General features: G+C 43.6%; 1 protein-coding gene across 1 annotated transcript in view; it reads left to right on the top strand.

The window, feature by feature from the left end:
* The window catches only part of sema3h (sema domain, immunoglobulin domain (Ig), short basic domain, secreted, (semaphorin) 3H), a 171,522-nt gene that overhangs the window by 39,947 nt on the left and 106,259 nt on the right, over positions 1–25,316 (top strand). The window contains exon 2 of the mRNA XM_078209416.1: positions 21,937–22,091. Coding sequence (XP_078065542.1) covers positions 21,937–22,091 — 155 coding nt within the window. The remainder of the gene's footprint in view (positions 1–21,936; positions 22,092–25,316) is intronic.

The following is a 25,316-nucleotide window of genomic DNA, read 5'->3' as shown; positions in this document are numbered from 1 at the left end:
CTCAGTTTGTTTAATTATTTTCCACAAAAGAATGAGAGTGTTGACTTGAAGCTTATAATTAGCTAGCATATTGCTGAAAAGCGAGACATGTTGTCAAAGCTTTTTGTCCTAGACTCATCAGATAAATGCAAGAATACCAAATTTCAGACAATCACATCAATTTATACTATAGGAGAAGAGGGGGCTGATTGGTTGGGAAGTCAACTCTGATTGGCCAAGGCATTGTCAGAGAGTAAGTAATGGGGAACAGTAGGCTCTTCAAGCTCCTGGCTAGTTCAAAAAAGGTGCATGACTTGAACATTTTCCTTTTGTTTGAACTGGTCCCCGTGTATGAATGTATCTTATTTATATCAAGCATAAATGAGTCACGTTGCAAGCTCAACTGATTAACTTAAATTGGTTGTTAGTGTAGCTAATAGCACACTCAGGAACGTTCAGCAAACACTGTCCAATCACAGAATCACATCTAACAGCAGACATTTTGTTTCAAGTTTTGCAAGTTGCAAAGACGCTCACTGCGCTGTAATGTTCTAATGTTCTAATGTCATTTTGACCTCGCAATAGAAGCCAAGTTCAAGTTGACAAGCCTTGTATTTTGTCAGAGACATGAGACTGGTTTGATGTCTGGTAACAAGTCTGCATTCTGTGTTAACAATGAACAACAACAGCCTGCATTTATATTAGTGTCATTAACATAGGAAAATGCCCTAAGAAGGGTGTAATCCACCAAAACCTGACACTGAGCCAAGTAAGGAGAAATCAGGACCCAAAACTTGATCAAAGAGGTAGGGTTTTAAGGATCATCTCAAAGGAGAGATAGAGGAGTGGAGAGGTTTAGGGATGAAATTAAAGAATTTAGGACCTAAGCAGGAGCTCTTGTTGTGCAGTGGGTAGTGTTGCTGCCTCTGAGCCAGAAGCTCTGGGTTCAAGTCCAATTCCAAGACTTGATAGTCAAGGAAGATATGTTCATAACACTGCAAAACAGACTGAATATCAACTTGTAAATCCTTCCAACGTACACAGGAGGTAAGAATGGGAGAGATGCCTAGTCAGCCTTGTGGTAGAAAGGAGTTGGAGCCTCTACCAATACTATTCATAACTCCAGGCTACAACATGCATGTAAAACTATATGTTGCCACACCAACTTGGACTCCTTAGGAGAGAGGGGGTGGCGGGTACTGGTTGGCTCAATTGGTTGGATGGATGGCTGGTGTGGATCAGATTGATGTCAAGGGTACTGGGTTTGCTCCCTGTTCTGACTGGAGTGGATCTGAACCTGCCTCTTCACCCTACCTGTGGTGGAGGTTAGGGCTGTGGGTTGGACTTGCCTTCCGGCAGACAGCTGAAGAAGAAGAGCCTAGGCAGCTAGAGGAATGGCCAGCATAGGTGGTGTGAAGGAAATTGGGGATGTCCAAGAGGTCAAAATGGGAAGAATACTCAGCTGGTTGTAAGGCTGGAGGAGTTTACGGAAGTGGATGTAATGTAAAGCTGGGAAAGTTTACAGAGGTGGATGTAATGGAAGGTGGGAGGAGTTTACAGAGGTGGATGTCGTGGAAGGCTGGAGGAGTTTACAGAGGTGGATGTAATGGAAGGTGGGAGGAGTTTACAGAGGTGGATGTAATGGAAGGCTGGAGGAGTTTACAGAGGTGGATTTAATGGAAGGTGGGAGGAGTTTACAGAGGTGGATGTCGTGGAAGGCTGGAGGAGTTTACAGAGGTGGATGTAATGGAAGGCTGGAGGAGTTTACAGAGGTGGATTTAATGGAAGGTGGGAGGAGTTTACAGAGGTGGATGTCGTGGAAGGCTGGAGGAGTTTACAGAGGTGGATGTAATGGAAGGCTGGAGGAGTTTACAGAGGTGGATTTAATGGAAGGCTGGAGGAGTTTACAGAGGTGGATGTAATGGAAGGTGGGAGGAGTTTACAGAGGTGGATGTCGTGGAAGGCTGGAGGAGTTTACAGAGGTGAAGCATTGAAACTATTATTTCTTTTCACAAACTTTTCCTGTGGCTCCTGCATTATCCCATTTCCACAGTTGCAAATCTTTCCCATTGTACTCTGTGTGATTATGAACTATTTTCCCATATTTATTTTTCCCCAAATTGCTCAATTAAAGACTAAAAGTTTCCTTTTCTTCCCTTCACTCTTACAGCCACCAGTTTATACGATGGAAATTAATTGGGGAGACATTTATTCCTAACCTAGGGGAAGGGTTTGCAAAAAAAGTGAATGTTTAAACTGTGGGGCTCATTTTCTGATTTCTGGACAGTGTTGGAGAAAGTTTTTCCAACAATAATTTTCAAATGGTTTCCATATGGGAGTTTCAAGAATCTTCTTGTGGTCATGGTTAACTTTATTTCTGTCTTTCCTCTTCCCCACACAGCACAGGATTCAAAAGGACACTAGCAAGGCCGGTTTCCTGATCTACATACAACATTCAATATGCCCTTACAGTGCTTTAGATAGTAAATGGTTGCATTATGAGTAATATCATACGATTGATAGCAGCACAGTTTGAGTCACCCAGTCAAGAGGCTCAGCAGCATGTGGTACAATGGCTGCAGTTTGCCATTCATTTGAACTATAAGTACTGCTGCTATACTGAACACTAACTTTGCTCCTGCCTTGTGAACAACAGAACAAGAAAGTGGTGGCTCAGTGGATAGCATTCTCACCTCTAAGCCAGAAAGTCGTAGGTTCAAGCCCCATTCCAGAGGCAGTGAGGAGAACAATTTAGGCAGGCACTCCAGTACTGAGGGAATACCGCCCATGCACTGTCTGTCTTCTCAGCTGGTTGTAAACTCCCATGGCACCGTTTTGAAGTCATATAGAGGACTTCTCCCCAGTGTCCTGGTTAATATTAATCCCTCAATCAATATTTGGTGAAGGGGAAGAACCTACTGATGCCTTGTTTCTCTTGAATTCCAGATCTCAGATGTGCTGCAGACAGGAAAAAAACAGAAGCAAGAGTGCCATAGCCCAGAAAAATCAAGTGGGAAAGATGTAGTGTTCAATAGCCTAATTGATCTGTGTTTAATTGTGTGAGACTGGTAACTGATCCATACTCACAGTGCTTGATTGGTTAAGTTGGGGTATGGACTCAAAGCAAAGTAAACAGACACTGTAAGAATGAGTGTAGACGTTTTGTGATTGCAGAGATATTTGAAGACTTTTATAAACAAACCTGTCGCAGACTTAGACACCAGTGTCATTTCTTCATTGCTCTGCTATAAAGTATACAGCAAAATATATCTGGGAATCTAAGAAAACTGACATCTTAAGGTCAAAATTTCCATGCTTTACTGTCAAAGCTTATTGTAACCTCAGCGTCTCATGGAGTATTGGCATCTGTAAGAGTCCTTTACTTTTCTCCACTCCAGCAGCACTGGTTATCACTGGAGTTTGATCCCACTCCAATTGATAACCTTCACTGCTGCCATCCAGATCTAGGTCGCCTTGATTTACGTGCAATCCTCGGTGGTGTGGCTTGGTGGGTTATCTAACTGCGAGGAACATCACGGCTGAGCTTCCTTCGGTTTGTACTTGACAACCACTTTCTAAGTCCGGACAGTAGGCAGCAAGCGGGAGCAGAAAATCTACTTCATTTGTTTTCTATCCTGAGCTGAAGGATACCCTGGGGCTGGTTATTACACTCCCTAGCTAACTCAGCGCAGAGTCCAAGGATCAAACCTGGGGCATTCCAGCTTCACACCACATGATTAATTTATTCAGTTGGCCACTGGGGAGTTACACCGTAAATGATTCACAGGGGCGGCATAGAGTAAGTGAGTAGGAAGTAATGTTGCATTTAGTACATTCCTCAGTTCATTTATATTTGAGCAGACTGTTCATTTTGTCGTTTGGAGACTAAAATATTTGGAGGGTAATATGTGAAAACTCTATTAAGACAGTCCGAGCATTTTTAACAATGAACAGGGGAGGTACTGAATTATAATACAATTGATTAGAGATTACTGTGGGTGCACTACAGGCTCTCATGGGATGGGTGATCATTTTGGCCAAGGTGCCATGCTGTCATTGCCATGTGTGAAGTGGCATGTTTGGCATTAGATTAATCACATCAATAGCATGTGATTGGAGGGTTTGGTTCATAGTTCAGCCTGGGTTCAACTGATGGGAAGAAAGTCTGTTCTGTTTCCCAGCTGTGGGGGTCATCAATGTGATGAATTCCGAGCTTGAGTGCACAGCCCAACAAAGTTAATTTGTGTACAAGCTGGCGTTGACCCATAAGCGCACTCGGAGGAGGCTGGTGCAGGAAATGGAAGTTATTAAATTGATGTAATAGGGAGTGTTCTTTGACTGCAGATGCAAAGTAGAGTGAGCTTTCCTCTGTGTTTTACCCGAGAGTGCTGAGGACAGACACTTGAGTGGGAAACTGTTTCGTTCTCCAGCACTGACATCGCTCACCTTTAATGAGCACAAGCATGTTGGATTGCTCTGCAGTTCAAGGGGATTAAATTCAAAACAAATCTGTAGCAACACTGGGCTGAATTTAGCAGCCCACGGGAAGTGGGAGAGTGTTGGCGGTGGGGATGGGTGGGTGTCAATTTTGTGAGGAGTCGAATCAGGTGGGGTCCCTGATGGGGTTTCGTTATCAGGGCATTTTACCAATGGTGCCACCAGATGCAGCGAAGTTTCTGGCACCATGGAGGGGGGAAATTGATTTACAGATGTAGATACCCTATTAACTAATCATTGGCAAAGGCGGGGAGACCAACACTCATTCCCCCATCCCAGTTCCCTTCATTGTATGAAGAAGCAGCCAGCTAAATACAGTACAGATAGACATCCAGCAACAGTCCAGGGGTTAGAAGATCTCACGGGCCAGCAGAAAAGGCAGCAGCTGTGTGGTGAACTATTGTTGGTTACCACCAGGAGTGCTGAGCCATGGTCTGGCCAGTACTATGAGTCTGTAGATATGTTACTGTTGGGGTTAGGGTTGGGCTGTTCTACCTGTTAATATAGTCCTATGGTACACCCCAGTTGGCTCCGCCTCCTGGGAGAGGTATAAAGGTCACTGCTCTGCCTGGTGACCCTTTAGTCTGGGAATGTGGTGAACCATTGTTGGTTACCACCAACCTGCAGCTGCAATTGCCCCCCCGCAGGGGCTTCCTCTTTGACCCTCAGTCCCATGAATTTAAAAAAAACTTTTAACTTGCTCGGCTCGGCTCCCGAGGCTTCCTGTATTCTTCAGGAGCAATCACCTATCCCAGTGGCCCTGCTTTTCACCTCAATGTCAGTGGTCCCCACTCCGGTGGTAAATTTCACCCGTTATTGCAATGAGTGAGTGGACAGTCTGTGGAACAGGCTCCTTGCACAACTCGTCATGCAGTTGGGGTCATGCTTGGGGTTCGTGCAGGGGTGGAGGATGAATTGAGGGGCATTTTGAGCCATGACGGGGCGGCATGTCGGGTATCATGAAGGGCGACCCAATGGGAGGGCTCCAATGGCTGGATCCCGGCGATCCATGTCGGGGAGGGGTTGGGGAAACATGCTGCAGATGAAGTGGGGGGGGGCGGGGGGAGAATCCTGATGTCTGTAGGTGGGGGGAGGGGGTCTCCCAGTGCACTGTGAGATCAAAGTGCCCGATTGCTTTACAGCTGGGCACACCTGCGTGTTTAGACTCTGACCCTCCCAGAAGCAGCGCGCAACTCACCACTGTTGTGAGGTCAAAATGACTAAGTGTGGGACAATTTGGACTTAAGGTTCCTAAAACTCTCCACCATTGGGGTTTTACTCAGCTCATGTCTGCCTCTGTTTTAGACTAATTGATAGAGATTAATTGCTTTGATTAGTTATTTCATTGCATTATTGTTGCATTATACAACTACCGGACAGGAAATCTAGATGGACCTTGGACTTTTTTCTCCATGTTCCTCTGCTCATTCAGCTGGCCTCAATGCCCGACAAAAGAATGCTTTTTATAGAGTTTATCGCACAGAATCAGGTCATTTGGCTTAACATGTCTGTGCCACTGTTCATGCCCCACATGAGCCATCTCCCATCTCATTTCACCTCACCTCATCAACATACCTCTTCTATTCCTTTCTACCTCATGTACGAATTGAGCGTCCTTTTAAATGCTTATGGAAAATTCTCCTCAGGGACTCTGGCAGCAAGTTGCACATTCTCACCACCCTCCGCGTGTAACCTCTTTAAGAACATTAAGGTGGCACGGTGGCACAGCACCAGGGATTGTGTTCAATTCTTGCCTCGGTTGACTGTCTGTGTGGAGTTTGACACGTTCTCCCTGTGTCTGCGTGGGTTTCCTCCGGGTGTTCAGGTTTCCTCCCACACTCCAAAGATGTGCGGGTTAGTTTGACTGGCCATGCTCAATTGCCCCTCAGTGTTAGGGGGATTAGCAGGGCAAATACGTGGGGTTGTGAGGATAAGGCCTGGGTGGGATTGTTGTCAGTGCAGGCTCAATGAGCTGAATGGCCTCTTTCTGCACTGTAGGGATTCTATGATTATTGGCAAGCGGCGCAGATTCTGCAAGGTGGGGTTTATAGTGCTTTCTTTCATCTCTTCCATACAATCTTTTTGTCCCTCGAATTAATTGCAATATGAGCTCACTGGTACTTCTGACTCTGATCCTTCTTCTGATGGAGCCATTTCTACTGAGATCAGATCAGATTTATTCAACTCTCTTGGCGTCGCACGACGACTTGGCATTAGCCTAACATTGATGTTCTTTAGCTGACTGTCCTTTTTCCTTTGACAGGATCTTCTTATTCATCGTACTCCTGCAGATAAGCTTGTGAAGTACACTAGTGACTCACCAAAACACATTCTGATAAACCACAGTATCTGATATAACACGCATTGTTCAAAGCACCCTCATCACTTGGGAAAATAATATAAGATAGCTTCTCTATACATCGCATCCTGACCAAAACATTCTCTTTTTTGTGTGGCTCTGAAAAGTATTTATCCAGTACCGGCTTGTGTCAGCTGTGGATCAGTGATAGTATTTGCACTCTGAGTCATCAGGTCGTGGGTTCAAGTCCCACTTGAGCATATAATCGAGGCTATAATTCCGGTGCACGAATGAGGGTATTGAGGGGGCCATCTTTTGGATGATACATTAAATTATAGGCCCATTTGCCCTCAGAGGTGTACATAGAATCATAGAATCCCTACAGTGCAGAGGGAGGCCATTCGGCTCATTGAGCCTGCATCGACAACAATCCCATCCAGGCCCTATCCCCGCAACCCCACATATTTACCCTTCTAATTCCCCTGACACTAAGGGGCGATTTAGCCAATCCACCTAATCCACACATCTTTGGAGTGTGGGAGGAAACCGGAGCACCCGGAGGAAACTCACGCAGACACGGGGAGAACGTGCAAACTGCACACAGCACATAACAGATTCCATAGCCGAAGGAAAGCGGGTGAGCACTCCCTGGTGTCCAAACTGATATCTAACCCTCACCCAACATCACTGAAACAGATTATTCAGTCATTACAACATTGCTGCTGTGGGATCTTACTGTGCGGATGTTGGCTGCTCTGCTTCCTACATTGCGGCATGGTGACATAATGGTGAGCACTGCTGCCTCTCAGCGTCAAGGACCCAGGTTCAATTCTGGCCTTGGGTCATTGTCTGTGTGGAGTTTGCACTTTTTTCCCATGTCTGTGTGGGTTTCCTCCAGGTGCTCCCATTTCCTCCCACAGTCCAAAGATGTGTGGGTTAGATTGATTGATGTGGAGATGCCGGCGTTGGACTGGGGTAAGCACAGTAAGAAGTCTCACAACACCAGGTTAAAGTCCAACAGGTTTATTTGGTAGCAAATACCATAAGCTTTCGGAGCAATGCTCCTTCGTCGGATGGAGTGGTCTCTGTTCTCAAACAGGGCACAGACACAGAAATCAAATTACAGAATACTGATTAGAATGCAAATCTCTACAGCCAGCCAGGTCTTAAATGTACAGACAATGTGGGTGGAGGGAGCATTCAACACAGGTTAAAGAGATGTGTATTGTCTCCAGACAGTACAGCTTGTGAAATTGTGCAAGTCCAAACCGGGATGTTGGATTTATGTCACATTATCAGTAACCCCCACAGCTTGGCTCCTGGACTTGCACAATTTCACAAGCTGTACTGTCTGGAGACAATACACATCTCTTTAACCTGTGTTGAATGCTCCCTCCACCCACATTGTCTGTACATTTAAGACCTGGCTGGCTGTAGAGATTTGCATTCTAATCAGTATTCTGTAATTTGATTTCTGTGTCTGTGCCCTGTTTGAGAACAGAGACCACTCCATCTGACGAAGGAGCATTGCTCCGAAAGCTTATGGTATTTGCTACCAAATAAACCTGTTGGACTTTAACCTGGTGTTGTGAGACTTCTTACTTAGATTGATTGGCCATGCTTAATTGACCCTAGTGTCAGAGGGATTAGCTAGGGTAAATGTGTGGGATTACGGGAATAGGGCCTGGGTGGGATTGTTGTTGGTACAGACTTGATGGGCTGAATGGCCTCCTTCTGTATTGTAGGGATTCTATGCTTCTATGATTGCAAAAGTGCATTGTCTTCAAAGCTTCCTGTGATGGCCCGAGGTTGAGGAAGGCCCTACAGAGATGCAAGTTGAAGAATTTGACTGTTCTGATTCATGTTGGTACTGACAACATGGGAAATATTAGGGAAGAGGCCCTGCCAAGGCAAATTAAAGGAAGGAGTTAAGGATAACAGTTAAGGAAAACATAAGGAGAGTTGGTAGAACTGTCATAGGACTAGTAATCCAAGACTCAGGCTAATGCTGTGGGGACAGGGTTCAAATCCCATCATTGCAGCTGTTGGAATTTAAATTCAATTAACAAACCTGGAATTAAAAGCTGCTTTAAGTAATGGTGACCATGAAACCATTGTCAATAGTCATAAAAATCCATCTGGTTCACTAATGTTTCTTTTAGAGAAGAAAATTGGCCAACCTTACCTGATCTGGCCTACATGTGACAGCAATATGGTTGACTATTAACTGCTCTTTGAAATAGTATGATGAGCCACTCAGTTCAACAGCAATTAGGGATAGCCATGGTGCATAAAAATAAAATAACTATTAAAAACAAGGAGAGATGAATAATAAATAAATGCAATGTAAACTGTTTGTACAGGAACAGATGTAGTATTCAAAACATTACAATGTATTATCTATAATGTATTGCCTGGTTAGATGGGTGAAATCCAGAGATGCTCCAATGGCCCTACTCCCACTGCAAAACACAGCTGAGTGATAGCTGCAAAGGATCCAGATTAACCCACACCTTAATCAGCTTCCCTTCTCACAATGAGATTAAGCAGTCGGGTCTGGTGAAAATCATAACACTGCTGCACAACATCTGGTTAGTCAGTTGGAACGAACCCACCTCACAATTAAAATAATCCCGGCTCAACAGAATCAAAGTTAAATTGCATTAACATCCCGCAGAACATAAGAGTTTCTAGGATCAGTAAATGGCCAATGGGATATTGGTTTCTGTTTGATCAATGTATGAGCTTGGATCAGTGTTAGCACACTTGCCTCTGAGTCAGAATAGTTTTCAAGGCTCAGTCCATAGTTTGAGCACACAAACTAAGCTGACACTTCAGTGCAGTTAAAAAAATTGTGCATTGTCAGGACTGATGCCTTTAAAATGAGACTCCATCTACCAGTTCATGTGGATGTAAGAGATCTCATGGCACAGTTTGAAGAGGAGCAGGGGGACTCTCTCCGTATCCTGGTCAACATTTATCTTTGAAATAGCATCATCAGGATAGATTAGCTCATCATTTATTCATTGCTGCAGTCCACAAATTAGTGGTGGCCACATTTCAAAAGTACTTAATCAGTTATGAAGCACTTTGAGATATTCTGGGGATGTGGCGGTTGCTGTCTAAAACCGAGCTAATTTGTTCTTTCTTGTTAGGGCCTTGCACACAGTTGGTGGTGTAAAGTTGATGAGGTGTCTCGAAAACCCTAGCTAAGTCAATCCAACTTCTTTTCACAGAGACTGCCCTTGGGTATCAGACTAAAATTTACCTGTGCAAAATGTATTTCTAAAGTAATTTTAAATATTTTAATTCAATGTTTTGCCTCAATCACATTCTTATTGTTCACTTAGCTGCTGTTCTCAGTGCTGTGGGCTTTAATTCTTTGTTATCTTCTCTCACACCCAGCCCTATTCAAACTGTTTAAGAAGCCAGCAACACCAACATTTTTCTGAATGTGGAAAACCCAAACAGAAATGAAAATATTTGGCCAAATAACCAGAGGGAGAAGAGGAGAATTTCTTTTAGGCAGTGAATTAGGTGGGAGCGGATTTAATAATAACTTTAAAGAGTAATTTGATAAATAAATCTAGTTGAAAAGTCAAAATATTGTAGACTGTGTGGAAAGAACAGGTGACAGGACGAATTGATTGGTCTCTCAAAGAACTATGGGCTGAATGGCCACATACTGCACCATAAGATTCTGAGACTGATTGTTTTTGATAAAAATCAATCATTTCAAACCATCTCATCACCAAATCCCTCAGTCCCTTCTCCCTCTAGAAATGAATCTAATTGCATCCATGTACCCTCTGTTTCATTGATGTTTCCTGACAGTGATTCTACAAATCCATTATTAGGTGAGAGAGATTGTCTGTAAAGCCAGTTTTTGCAATTCCCAGCCTTTCCAGAGCACTTTGATGTAATCTGTTTTAGTGCTGTATCAACGACTAACCGCTGCATTTGAATGAGTTTATATTCAACCAAATGGGATTTAGAAAACTAACGGCAGATTTGCTATTTATTAAAGTGACAACAAGCTTTGATTCATCCCTACTGCCAAAACTTAGGTGCAAATGGCTGTTAGTGAATCAAAGGCACAATGCAATAGGAGTGTGCTGCTTGAACCCAATTTTCAAAGGTCAGCTTAATAATATAGGTTCAGGCACAGAGAAGGATGGCTATTCTATATAACCAATGTTTAAAGGGATGGGAGTTAAAGGGGTTTGCCACAATAGGGAGACAAAATTTGCAGTCTTTGGGGATTCACCAAAGGCGTACCATTTAACTTTCCAACCTCTGCCTAGGTTGAAGTGGCATGAATTGCGAAGAGACAGGATAAAATGAAGCAGTGGGAAACCTAGATTAGAAGCACAAATCTGCAGATGGAACAAGACCATTCCGACGAAGAGTCATATTGGGTTTGAAGCATTAACTCTGTTTCTCTCTCCACTGACACTGCCAGACCAACTGAGTCTTTTCAGAACATTGTTTTTATTTCAGGTCTCCAACATCCACAGTTTCATTTTGCTTTAATTGAGGTGCTTTATGAGTTGGTTAAGGTTGATAGCTGCTATCCTCACGGGTTGCTAGTGCAGCATCCCTGTCAAGAGGCAGAGGGCAGATTTTAAGCCATACCTGACTGCTATTTCATTGGATGTGCCAGGCCCATGCTGAACACTGGCTGGAGCAAATGGAAAGGCTGCTTATTCACTGACCTGAACTCTGTGGTCATTGCCAAGGCTGACAGATATTGTTAGTGGCCACTTGGCAGCTTTGACCAATTGAGTTACATTGGCTGTTGGGTCACTCTGGCATACTTTAATCTCACGTGCTGCTACTGAAAGCAAGGCACATTGTGATTGGGATGGATTACCGTTCGTTTAAAAGTGTTTTCATATCTTAAAGGCACCATCAGGTTTGCTGTGACAGTTTCCTTGTAAAATAAGAGCTGCTACATGTACATTTCGGGCGAGAGTCTTGTCCGTGGTGGGATCTGTTGTGAGTGAGAATGGAAAATTTGTCGTTCAAGCCAAAACTACATTCACTTCCAGCGGCATCGGAAAATCCCAGCTGCGAACAAGGATGGAGGATTTTGGCCATCATCTGCCAAAGGGCGATAATTTTCTTGTAGGTGTAAATATGGGCACAGAGTACCTTGTGCCATCTGAACCACCTGCCAGCTTCACTGGTTTTCTTCTTCCAAACACCTCAAATAGGAGGATACTCATTGGATATTACATTTATGCCAGTAATGGCTCATGGGCAAAAAAAAATAATCTATAACTATTGACGCAAAGCTTCAAGAGAATCAGAAGTGCTAGAATTTTCTTTTAAAAAGAAAGAAAACCTGATAAGAAATAGCTGAAATGCACCTCAATATTGTTGAGTCCCTTCTCTGACCTTTCATGCTCAGCAATGCCTAGTGACCCTAGAGATCCATTTTCACATTGGCCTGATTTAGGTCCTGCACAGCAAGAATTAAGGCAGGAGGGCAGCGGATGTATAGTTTTTATCACTACGGTATTATTTTCAAGTGAAGCGTTTCAATGTGATAAGCTCCATTGCATCCAGTGTTTGCAAGTAAATGAACAGGCCCTCTTTTCATTAAACACCACGCCTTTACATCTTCCTTTTCAGTTTTCAAGGGCTGAGTCAACATGAGTGACCAGTGCTATAAGGAATAGGTTTTCATACCAGGGTCCATTGTTAATGAGAGGATCTTTAACAGAATTCTCGGGGTTCATAAAGCCACCTGTGTTGCATGCTGCATTCAATTTTTTTTTTCTGTTATTTATTGAATCAATAATGAATTGTAATTAGAACTCATTTTCTGTAATGAAGGGGTTGATTTTAACCAATAGGATTAAATTAATATTAAATTAATAAAATTATTAAATTAATCTACTTCAATAGATGGTACAATCAGGGCAGATGTAAAATCATCTTTGCATTCGATCTTGTCTATTTCCTGACAAGCAGATTAAATTAGTTTCCCCTCAATAGAACAGCTTTCCTTCAGGCATGTTTACATTTTGGGTGAATGTTTTTAGACTTTGGTCTACCTTTTCAAAAGTCTGAAAGCTACGACATTAAAGATTAGCCAAGTTGGTGGAAAGGACCATTACCCACTGCTGGGTCTTCACTGGCATGGAGCTCAGCCTGTGGGTTCCATGGTCCCGGTGTACCATTTCCTGCAAAGAATGCCTCCAGTCAACAATTCGGTAACCCTGGACTCCAGCACTTTACAAGTTTGTAATTAGCAATTAAGGTAGTTGTATTCTAAATAAATAGTCTTCAAGCCTGGTAACTGCATTGAAAATAAATACTTGACCAGGAGGGGCACATGCAGGATCTGGTTCTTGTAGGTTTCTTTGCAACTACAATGCATGGCTTTTGAGACGGACTGTGTTTGGGCAGGATGATTGACAAATTGATCCCCAGGAAGCATGGCAGAGTAATCAGAAAACTGAGCAAAGACAGGTGCTCTCCACATAGACCGCATTGATTAATTGGCTGACCTTGGGATATTTTGTTGTTCAGGCTGAGTTGCCGCATGTCATAAATAAAGATTTGTTGATGGGTTTCATTTAGCATGTTCCTTTCATGACATGTTAACTTGAAAGGTTGATTCCTTGCTACTTCCTCCCTCTTCCACATACACACACAACCCTCCCCCCCGCCCCCACTATTCTTCAGCCCTTGTCTGAGAGGCGGTTATCAGGTGAAGAGTGGAGCAGCCTTCATTACCGTTCTTAAGTCAGCTTACCCTAGCTTATTCTTCTTGAATTGGGACATGAATTGGAAAAATGCAGGAAGATCGCAACACGCAGAATCCCTCGCCACAAGGAGAAATTTATACCCATGCTCCTTTGTGATTAACAATAACAGCTAGCATTTATATAGCACCACTAGCATAGTAAAACGGCCCAAGGATCTTTATCGGACAAAATCTGACTACATTTTTTCATTTGCTCATGATATGTCAGCATTGCTGGCTAGGCCAGCAATTACTGCTCATCCCAAATTGCCCTTGTGAAGGTGGTGGCGAGCTGTTTTCTTGAATTGTTAGAGTACATGTGGTGTAGGTACACCCACAGTGCTGTTAGGAAGGGAATTCCAGGATTTTGACCCAGTGACAATGAAGGAATGATGATATATTTCCAAGTCAGAATTGTACATGTCTTAGAGGGAAACTTGGAGGTGATAGTATTCACATTCAACTGCTGCCCTTGTCCTTCTAGTTGAGAGAGGTCAAGGATTTGGAAGGTGCTGCCAAAGGAGCCTTGATGAGTTGCTGCAGTGTATCTTGTAGCTGGTATACACTACTGTCTCTGTGCATTGGTGGTGGAGGGAGTGAATGTTTAAGATGGTGGATGGGGTGCCAATCAAGCAGCTCCAACACTCAAGAAGTTCAACACCATCCAGACTCAATGGGTTGAATGGCCTCTGTCTGCACTGTAGGATTCTATAAGTGGGTTGCTTTGTTCTGGATGGTGTTGAGCTTCTTGAGTGTTGGAGCTGCAGTCGTCTGGGCAAATGGAGCATGATCCATCACACTCCTGAGTTGAACCTTATGGACTGTGGACAGTCTTTGGGGAGTTAGTAGATGAATTACCAGCTTCAGAATTCCCAGTCTCTGATCTGACCTTGTAGCCACACTATTTCTATGGCCAGTCCAGTTCAGTTTCTTGTCAATGGTAACCCCCAGGATGATGTGTCACATTAGGAGATGTTAGGACACATGGTCAAAAATTAAATCAAAGAGCTAGATTTTCAGGAGTGTCTTAAAGATGTAGCATGAGGTAAAGAGCTGGGAATACTTAGTGAGAGAATTCTAGAACCTGGGTTCCAAATGACTGAAGGTATCACCACTATTGATGGGGTGAAGGAAACTGAGATTGTATAAGAAATCAGAATGTGAGGAAAACAGATCTCTGAGGGGAACTTTTCTCTTTCCACTCTCCTCACTTAAAAGCAGCCTTGAGAAGCTAAGTTGCAATTGAGATTAACACAACATGAATTTTTGCCATAGTAAGGTGTTCAACATATTTACAAATGGCTCTAAACCTTCCAGGTTGAATTGGAGGCAGTCCAGCGAAGGTTCAGTTATGAAGGGATTTTTTTATGAGGAGATGTTGAGTAGGTTGGACCCGTTCTCATTGGTGTTCGGAAGAATGAGAGAAGACCTTATTAAGATATATGGGATTTTCGGGGGGGCTTGACAGGGTAGATGCTGAGAGGTTATTTCCCCTTGTGGGAGAGTCTCAGACCAGAGGACATAATCTCAGAGTAAGGCGTCGCCCACTTAAGACAGTTGAGAAGGAATTTCTTCTCTCAGAGGGTAGGGAATCTGTGGACTACGTTACTGCAGAGAGGTGTAGAGGCTGGGTCATTAAATATGTTCAAGGTTGAGATAGACAGATTTTTAATCAGTAAGGGAATCAAGGGTTATGGGGATAGGCTGGAAAGTGAAGTTGAAGAATTATCATTTCAGATCAGTCATGATCTCATTGAATGGTGGAGCAGACTCGGTGGGTTGAATGGCCTACTTCTGTAATTACATCTTATGGTCTTATGTTTTGCATTGAAGATACATGAGACTGAGGAAAACAGGCATAGAAACGGAGCAGTTAATGCTTACAAATTGATATCAAAAGCAAAACGTTTCATTCCTTTCATTCTGTTGCGAGAAGTATCCCTATTTCCTTCCATCTGTTGCTCGGCAGCTGTGTCTAAACCAGAGCATTTCTCACAAATTTGGATCTATTAATCTTAATTGGCCAGAAAATGAGTTGAACAATGATGCCACCATACAAAAGCAATTATACACAGCCTTTGTTGTAGCATCAATTTGTTCCAACCACACTTTAACAAATGCCAAGATCTTGGTTATGTAATGGGAATGGGGTCACCAATTTATCTTTTATTGGCTATACTGGGGGCAACTTGTGAGGAGGCAGCGATCACCATGAACTTTGAACTTTGCCAGGATAAAAGGAACAAAATGGGGAAGAGGGGAACATGTGTTAAAATAGATTCCAGTGAATCAAGATGTTTGGCTTAAATTCCAAAGAGGCCACCCTACTCATTAACTCTTGGTACATTTCTGATGCTGATGCGCGTTATCATACACGAGGCTTGATGCTCAGGAAATAAAGGCTTTTATTTGCTGTAACAGGGCAGCTACCAATTATATACACGATCCCAGACTGAGGGGTCCCAGCCAGAGTAGGGACCTTTATACCTCTCCCAGGAGGCGGAGCCCGACTGGGATGTGCCACAATACTACAATACAAAGGTGTAACAACCCCACCCTAACCCCAACAGCAACAAGTAGAACAACCCATCCCTAACCCCAACAGCAACATATATATATACTTGTAGTACTGGCCAGACCCTGGCTCAGTACTATCCAGTGGGAACCAACGATGGTTCACCACAGATGCCTTTTCATTTCCTCCTCCGCTGCTCAACTGTGATTTGTTTTCCCACCAAATCTGCTACAAGTACCCGAACCCACCAAAGGAAAATGCCAGTAACAACACTATAGACCATCTTGTCGATAGTAAGAATTCAGTATTGGACAAAACTAAGTATAATCATGAAATTCAAATCAGTAAAGCTGCTACAGATCTGTGTCTGCTGCAGACATCAACTTGAGCTTGGTGGATCTGTTATTTCCTTAAATATTTCATTGCTGTCTTTTTAACATAGGTTCACTACCATTGGCCTAAGGAAACTACTGCAAGAATGGCACTGTGTATGGTAACAATGAAACACCCTGTGATCCCAACTAGGCCATAAGAACATGCATCCCTTAGGTTTGTTAAAAGCTGGACCAAGTTAACCCTGGCTGAGGCGACCTGCCAGTCCATTCATCAAAGAGCACTAAGGAAAGAAAGAAATTGCACTTGCATAGTGCCTTTCACAACCTCAGGACATAATGCATGGAATTTACTGATGGAGCCTAACCCAAGACCAAAAAATACTGCCCAAGGTCAACGGACCATTAAATGGTCCGTCAAGATATCTGTGTCGCCCGCGATGATTCCCGTGGTGGACAGGACTGGAAAATTTACCCCAATGTGAGAAATAAGTGCAAGAGTTGACCACATGGGCCATTGAGCCTGTTTCCCAGTTCAAAATGATCATGGCTAATCTTGGGCTTCAACACCACTTTCCCACCCATTTCCCATATCCCTTAATTGGTGTTGAAGCCCAAGAAAAGTGAGACCAAAAATCTGTGTATTTCAGTCTTAAATATATTCAACAATAGAGCATCCACAACCCTCTGGGGTGGAGAATTCCAACAATTCACAGTCCTTTGAGTAAACTAATTTCTCCACATCTCAGTCCTAAATGTTCAGCCCCTTATCATGAGACAGTGCCCTCATGTTTTAGATTCCCTGATCAGTGGAAAGAAATCTCTCAACGCCCATCCTATCAAACTCCTTCAGCATTTTGTCGGTTTCACTGAGATCACTTCTCATTCTTCTAAACTTCAGAGATTATAAGCCCAATTTTCTCTTTGCAAAATGCTTTACAACATTTACAGTGTAGTCATTGATGAAATGGAAGAATCGCGATGGACAATTTGCGTGCAGCAAGATCCCACAAACAGACAAATGATAATAAGAAGATCATCTGTTTTTTAGCGATGTTGCTTCAGGGATAAATGTTGGCCAGGAAAGCAGGGAAGCTCCCCTACTTTTGTTTGTAACATGGGCCAGAATTTTTCATAGATCATAGAAATCTATCAGACCTAGGCTCTATCCCCGTAACACCACATATTTGCCCCATATTTGGGCAAATCCCTCTAACCTATGCATCTTGGGACACTAAGGGTCAATTTAGCATGGCCAATCAACCTAACCCGCATATCTTTGGAGTATGGGAGGAAACCGAAGCACCCAGAGGAAACCCACACAGACACAGGGAGAATGTGCAAACTCCACACACAGTCACCTGAGGCCAGAATTGAACTCGGGTCCCTGGCGCTGTGAGGTAGCCATGGTGTGGAGATGCCGGCGTTGGACTGGGGTAAGCACAGTAAGAAGTCTCACAACACCAGGTTAAAGTCCAACAGGTTTATTTGGTAGCACCAAATAAACCTGTTGGACTTTAACCTGGTGTTGTGAGACTTCTTGCTGTGATATAGCAGTGCTAACCACTGTGCTATCGTGATGCCCAGATGGCAGAGTTTCCCCTCCTGTTATCTGAGGAGTTGGCAGCAAATGCATGCCCACCAATACTGGCTGCCCCGCATCCATTCTACACTCCCAACATTTGGCTGGAGGCGAACCTACGCCCCTTATTCGGGAGGAAATCCCACCTCAGAGATGTGAAAATTGAGGCTGGCTGGGAATCAGTCCTTGAACGGTCTTGAATTGACCACTTAAGGGCCTCAGTTGGGATGAGTTTATTCACTGGTCTAATCTGAGGAGTTATTTATTTATTGCATTAGCATGAAATATCCAACTAACCAGGGTGAGGTTCCACCCTTGTAACTTGCAGATGGTTGACTGATATTTTGCTGCTTGTGGCCTGATTTTGAAAAGATTTTCTTCAACTATTAGCAGAGATTAAAAGAGCCTATTAATGCCACAATGATCGATGTCTTTCTGAATGAGCACATGTCGCAAATGAATTGGCCATTGTTTGTGATCAGTACCAAAAACAGCTCGACATCATAATCTCATTCACCCAGCTAACCTAAATGGCTATTATGCAAAATACAATGGGAATGAATGATAGATGAAAGGTTTTAGTTTAAAGCGAGTTTTTTGGGGGGAATATCTGAATTGCCTCGCACTGCAATTTGTGCAACATTCCCATTTCTTAAAGTCTAAATTTAAAGCACATTCTATGTGTTAGTTACAGCATTAATACCAATGGTTTATGACAAGCAGGCTAGTTCAAACAAGTCTGACGAAACCAGCACGCCTGAAGGAATCTCTGTATCCTTTGTGGGTTTAAATAGGATGTAATTAAAAACAAACACAATTAAAATTTTCTCAACGTTATCCTTTATTTATTGCTGCTGAAACTTCAAAGGTACACAATATAGAATGACTCAGTGCTGACTACAGAATCACTCCAAGGTGTCTTTATTTCAATACTTCATAGCCATATTAAAGAACACAGATATCTCTCGGTCTGCTTCCTCGACGTATAAGGGGTACTTATGAACTTGTACAATCATGAAATGAAAAATTTGGGGCAGGGGGCTGAAAAGATTTACACTCCCAGCATATTCCTCATGCAGGTTCCCAACAGGCTAAGTAGCATGCCTTGGATGCAAGTTAAGAAAATATTCCCTTTATCAATGTTGTGACCATTTTTGCCTAGTGTATAAAGTACAACCTCGGAGCAGAATTTAACTGATATATTTTTCTAATGATATAATACCTTGGTTTTATTAACTGTACAGGACACAAGGCACCGATTGCTCATAAGGGATTGGGTAAACAAGTTGTGAGTTCACTTTTTAAGACTAGGTACATGAGAACATTTAAACATAGGTACAAAGATTGAAGGCATCAGAGATGTGTGTGTGTGTGTGCTCTGCTCAAAGCAAAAGTGAAACTACAGCTGGATCACATGGCACATTTCCCTTCTGGTGATGTCATGCTGATATCCTGGTAATTATAGACCGGTGAGCCTTACTTCTGTTGTGGGCAAAGTATTGGAAAGGATTATAAGAGATAGGATTTATAATCACCTAGAAAGGAATAATTTGATTAGGGATAGTCAGCATGGTTTTGTGAAGGGTAGGTCGTGCCTCACAAACCTTATTGAGTTCTTTGAGAAGGTGACCAAAGAGGTGGATGAGGGTAAAGCGGTTGATGTGGTGTATATGGATTTCAGCAAAGCATTTGATAAGGTTCCCCATGGTAAGCTTTTGCAGAAAATACGGACACATGGGATTGAGGGTGATTTAGTGGTTTGGATCAGGAATTGGCTAGCTGTAAGAAAACAGAGGGTGGTGGTTGATGGGAAATATTCATCCTGGAGTTCAGTTATTAGTGGTGTACCGCAAGGATCTGTTTTGGGGCCACTGCTGTTTGTCATTTTTATTAATGACCTTGATGAGAGCGTGGAAGGATGGATTAGTAAATTTGCGGATGACACTAAAGTCGGTGGAGTTGTAGACAGTGCGGAGGGAAGTGGCAGGTTACAGAGGGACATAGATAATCTGCAGAGCTGGGCTGAGAGGTGGCAAATGGAGTTTAATGTGGAAAAGTGTGAGGTGATTCACTTTGGAAGGAGTAACAGGAATACCGAGTACTGGGCTAATGGCAAAATACTTGGTAGTGTGGATGAACAGAGGGATCTGGGTGTCCATGTGCATAGATCCCTGAAAGTTGGCACCCAGGTTGATAGGGTCGTTAAGAAGGCGTACGGTGTGTTAGCTTTTATTGGTAGAGGGATTGAGTTTCGGAGCCAGGAGGTCATGCTGCAGCTGTACAAAACTCTGGTGCGGCCGCACTTGGAATATTGTGTACAGTTCTGGTCGCTGCATTATAGGAAAGATGTGGAAGTGTTGGAAAGGGTGCAGAGGAGATTTACCAGGATGTTGCCTGGTATGGTGGGAAAATCGTATGAGGAAAGGCTGAGGGACTTGAGGTTGTTTTCGTTAGAGAAAAGAAGGTTAAGAGGTGACTTAATAGAGGCATACAAGATGATCAGAGGATTAGATAGGGTGGATAGTGAGAGCCGTTTTCCTCGGATGGTGATGGCTAGCACGAGGGGACATAGCTTTAAATTGAGGGGTGAGAGATTTAGGACAGATGTTAGAGGTAGGTTCGTTACTCAGAGAGTAGCAAGGGCGTGGAATGCCCTGCCTGCAGCAGTAGTGGACTCGTCAACATTAAGAGCATTCAGATGGTTATTGGATAAACATATGGATGATATTGGAATAGTGTAGATTAGAGGGGCTTTAGATTGGTTTCATTGCTCGGCGCAACATCGAGGGCCGAAGGGCCTGTACTGCGCTGTAATGTTTTATGTTCTATGTTCTATGTTCTATATCCGTTAAAAACATTTTGCAACAAGGATTGCTCTGGGAGTTCCTTGAGCTGCTTCCTTCTGAGATACCAAACTTTGTTTAAAGAATGTGAAGTGAATAGAGTGGCCAGTTGTGTTATTATGGGAGAAAGAGTGGAGGTTGGTTGGCGTCATGGGTGCAAACACAAGGCCATGTATCTAAACTTGGGCTGGAATATATCCAACTTCATGCACTGAGACAAAGAGCTAGCTGCACAGTTAATCTTTTCAAACTACCAAAAGTTGAACATGCGAATGACTTTGCTTAGATAGGAAGGAATTCAGGAGTTAATCCTTCTCTTCTGGAAAGATCACGGGGAGAAGTTTAACCTCACCCACCCTTCAGGATACAGATGAGACTGAGAATGCTGGTTTAACAGCTGCCCCTATTTTACTCTTCATTAAAGACAAAAGAGAGCAGTATTAGGCAGGATATAAACCCAGTTATTCACGTGCTCGTGAGTTAGGTTAAAACTACATCTATGAATCAGGACTGGGAAGAGGGTGTTTAATTGTCATAACTGGGAGCCCTAGCAACCAGGTGCATTTTAAAAACAGCTGGTTGGTTTGGTGGGCATTTTGCCAATCCAACAAAAGTGGTTCATGCTCCTCCAATGACTCAGAGAGCCACTGCCTGATCTGTGTTGAATTAGCTAGTCATCAGCGGTGGCATTACAATTGTTTTCAGCATTCTCTGGCCTCAGAAGAGGAAAATGAGATCCACAGTAATCAGCGAGTGAAGCTTCCTCTACTTGTCCCCGACAGTATAGTTTTGCTCCAACCTCGGAACATCTCCTCCACCAGTGTGACTATTACACATTTCCCACATCCAATATTTCTGTGACTTTAGTCAGATTGACAATTAGTGCCAAAGCTGTTTTGTGGCATTGGCCCGCTTGATTTGGGACTACCACAAACTTAATCCACATGGGATCGTTACCATCAGCAGTGGAGGAGACTTTCATTCTTTCAGCATAGTGTGACTTGTAGTCCAGGTCTTACTTGTGAAAGAAGTGATTCCTCATGTTAGACTTTGAGCTGATACTTTTGATAATTTCAAGTCCAGTTCTGTGTTGTATAATACTTTTATTTTTATTGATTACATTATTTTTTAGAGTTGATGTCAAACAAGCGGATCATCCCACTCAGATTCAGTGCCTCCAACTTGCATTCTATAATTCTCGATGAAGACAACCGAAAGCTCTATGCAGCTGCGAAAGACTACCTCCTGACCTGCAACCTGGATAACATCTCAAGTGGTGTGAAGAAGGTAAAAACAAACCCACCTTGCCTCACTCGGAGATGACATTCATAATAAGTGTTGTGTTGCGGGCTGCACCGAAATACACAAAAAGCAATAAATAGACTTGTCAGGTGGGATTTTCCACAGGCTACCCCGCCCCCCCCCCCCTCCCTCCCCACCCCCAGTATATAGAGCGAGCCAGCCAAAAGTCCATTGACTTTGGCGGCACCGTTAAATCTTGCCGGCGACCAGGAATGGAAAATCTCATCCATAGAGTGGGCAGACCAATGGCGATAAAAATTCAATTTGGTGAAATGTGAGGTGGTTCACTTTGCTAGGAGGAATGAAGAACCAAGTTTGAAGGGAGTGTGGATCAGAGATCAGGGTTCCCTTTCAGTGTGACTCGATGCTGGCAACACAATGTTAATCCAGAAGGAACTCTTCAAATGTAGACAATAAAAGTATAACAAAACTTACTCCAATTTATAAATCAAAGAAAAGGTTTAATAAATAAACTTCATTACTCCAAACTTGAGGCCTCACCCTGGGCCATTCCAAATTTGGAGTAATGAAGTTTCTTTATTAAACCTTTTCTTTGATTTATAAGTTGCAGTAAGTTTTGTTATATTGTTATTGTCTACATTTGAAGAGTTCCTTCTGGATTAACACTGGTAGCAGAGGATGGTTTACTGGGCCAGCTGACCCTTACAGCTTGTTACACCATTGGTCACATTTCAACAGACCCAATGTTACCACCGGTTACATTCTAACACACAAGAGCTCTGAATGTACCTTTGTGTGTTCACATGAGCTTATAGCGGGGCAGAGAAGTGAGAATACATTAATAGAAATGATGGACTGGTAAAATACATTTTAAATGACAGGACTCCAAGAGAATTGCCATTCAATGAAAATGATTCTAATTTTCTTTTAAAAAAACTACACAGGCACGTAATGAAAACTGTCACCACTTGCCACAATCGGTGAGCAAATAAGAGTGAGTGTGAGTCCAGCCTCTTCACATGTCCCAGTTGCAGAGCTAGCTAATCATTGAGCAGGAAATAGAGCCAATTGAGTCAGCCTTTGACACTTGTGGGGTTAAGAACACATCATTTTGAGATCGTTATTACTTGTCAGTGCAAGTGTTTGTTTTTGATAGTTAATTATATGGAGCCCGTGAATGCCACAGAAAACACGAGGGTGTTCTTTAGAGTTTCTGTTTTAAAAAAAATCGACTTATGACTGGCCAAGCGACTTGCTAAAATGTACAGGACGGGGCTGTTATTGAAATTCAGAAGTGCATTAAGTTTTCTTGTTGGGCAAGTTCATTGATGAACACTGCTCTTTGTGTGATACTTTCAGGCAGATGTTAACCTGTTTGTTTTAATCAGGTTAATTGCTTGGCTAGAAAAGGCACATAGAGAATTGCCATAGCAGCATGCCAAGTGCTCATAGTTGATCTTGATTGATTAGACAGTATACCCCAGACTGTAGCAAATGAGCAATCATCAGTCATTTATCATGGCCTTTCTGATCCATTAATGTTTCATACCACACATGCAAGCTACTACTGGCTCCTCACAATAGCCGGAACAGGCAGAGGTCAAGGAGACTTGTCCTCTTGCACAGGCGATGATAAGCAGTAGACGGCCAAGGAATCACGGAGTCATAGAATCCTACAGTGCAGAAGGAGGCTATTTGGCCCATCGAATCTGCACCGACCACAATTCCACCCAGGTCCTAACTTCATAACCCCACATATTTATCCTGCTAATCCCCCTCATATTATGAGGCAATTTACCATGGCCAATCAACCTAATCTGTACATCTTGGACAACAAGGAGGTATGGGGACAACCTCTTAAAATAACCAGCCGTCAGGACAGACTGGGAGAAAACTTGGGGCGTGGAGAGAGAATGGGGTGGAGATAGTTCATGAAATGAATATTAGGCTGCATGGGATGTAGGCAAGCAAGAGTTATTAAATAAATGGAACATATTTTCCTTACACAGCGACAATTGTAGACTTCTTAAATTCCTCCTGTGATTGGGACTATTCCTATTCAGGTGCAGTCAGAAGGCAAGTTAATGTTAGTGACAGACACTGGGTGCAATCTTACGAAAAAAATTGTAAATGCCGAACGAGCGAGAAAACGGGAGAGAATTGCACTGTTTTTTCAGCGAGCCGCAAGCCACAATCTTGTAGCACTTAGTGCAAAATAAAAGCCCAGATGTGATTCTCCCCAGCTGGGAGGGGGGGCTGGGCTCGCTGGTGAAACCAGCTGCAGAGCGCTTTGGGCACCATTGCGCAGGTGCCCCGAACACCCAGTGCACTGGGAGATCTCCTGCCAACCCACCCATTACCCACTGATCACCACCCCTGCAGAGTTTCCCTTCCCCACCGATCACCACCTCTGCAGAGTTTCCCTTCCCCACCGATCACCACCCCTGCAGAGTTTCCCTTCCCCACCGATCACCACCCCTGCAGAGATCCCCTTCCTCGCTGATCACCACCCCTGCAGAGTTTCCCCCTTCTCTCTGATCACCACCCCTGCAGAGATCCCTTTCCTTGCTGATCACCACCCCTGCAGAGTTCCCCTTTCCTGTCAATCACCACTCCTGCAGAGTTCCCTTCCCCTGACGACTGCTCCCTGTCTGCAGAACTCCCCCTTACCTCCCCTGTCATTGCTCCACCCCCACTCAGTCCCCACCCACTTGGCACTGCCCCGGCACAGTTATGGTGCCCGGTGGGCAGTGCCAGGATACCCGATGACCAGTGCCAGGGTGCCTGGGCCATGCCCCGAACCACCCAAGGGCTTCAATGGCTTCTGATCTCTGCTGATGGAGACCAGCTGTGGTTCTTGCTGGTGTGAAGCACAATCGGCGAGGAGGTAGGTATAAGTGAGCGGGACTCACTAATGACATATCAATCATGTCATTAATATTGAAAGGGCCGAAGCCAATTTCACCGGCAAAACAGGACCGGTAAGATTGGGTGAGGCGAGAAACCGGGTACGAACCTAATTTTTTGCCCCTCACCCTATCTTACCCCCTCGCCTCGCCAAACGACGGGTGAGACGAGGCCGTAAGATCATATCCACTGACTCCAAGGGGGGCATTTTACAGACTCTCCCACCAGTGGGATTTTCTGCTTTCGCTGAAGTCAATGGACTTTGGAATGGCTCGCCGTATTTTCGGGCCCCACCCTAACCCCCGCCATGACAGGGCCATCAAATTCTGCCCCAAGAGCCTA

The sequence above is a fragment of the Mustelus asterias genome, chromosome 3, assembly GCF_964213995.1.
Source record: "Mustelus asterias chromosome 3, sMusAst1.hap1.1, whole genome shotgun sequence".
Classification (NCBI taxonomy): domain Eukaryota; kingdom Metazoa; phylum Chordata; class Chondrichthyes; order Carcharhiniformes; family Triakidae; genus Mustelus; species Mustelus asterias.
The sequence above is the reverse complement of the archived record's forward strand: the minus strand, read 5'-3'. Positions and strand labels throughout refer to the sequence as shown.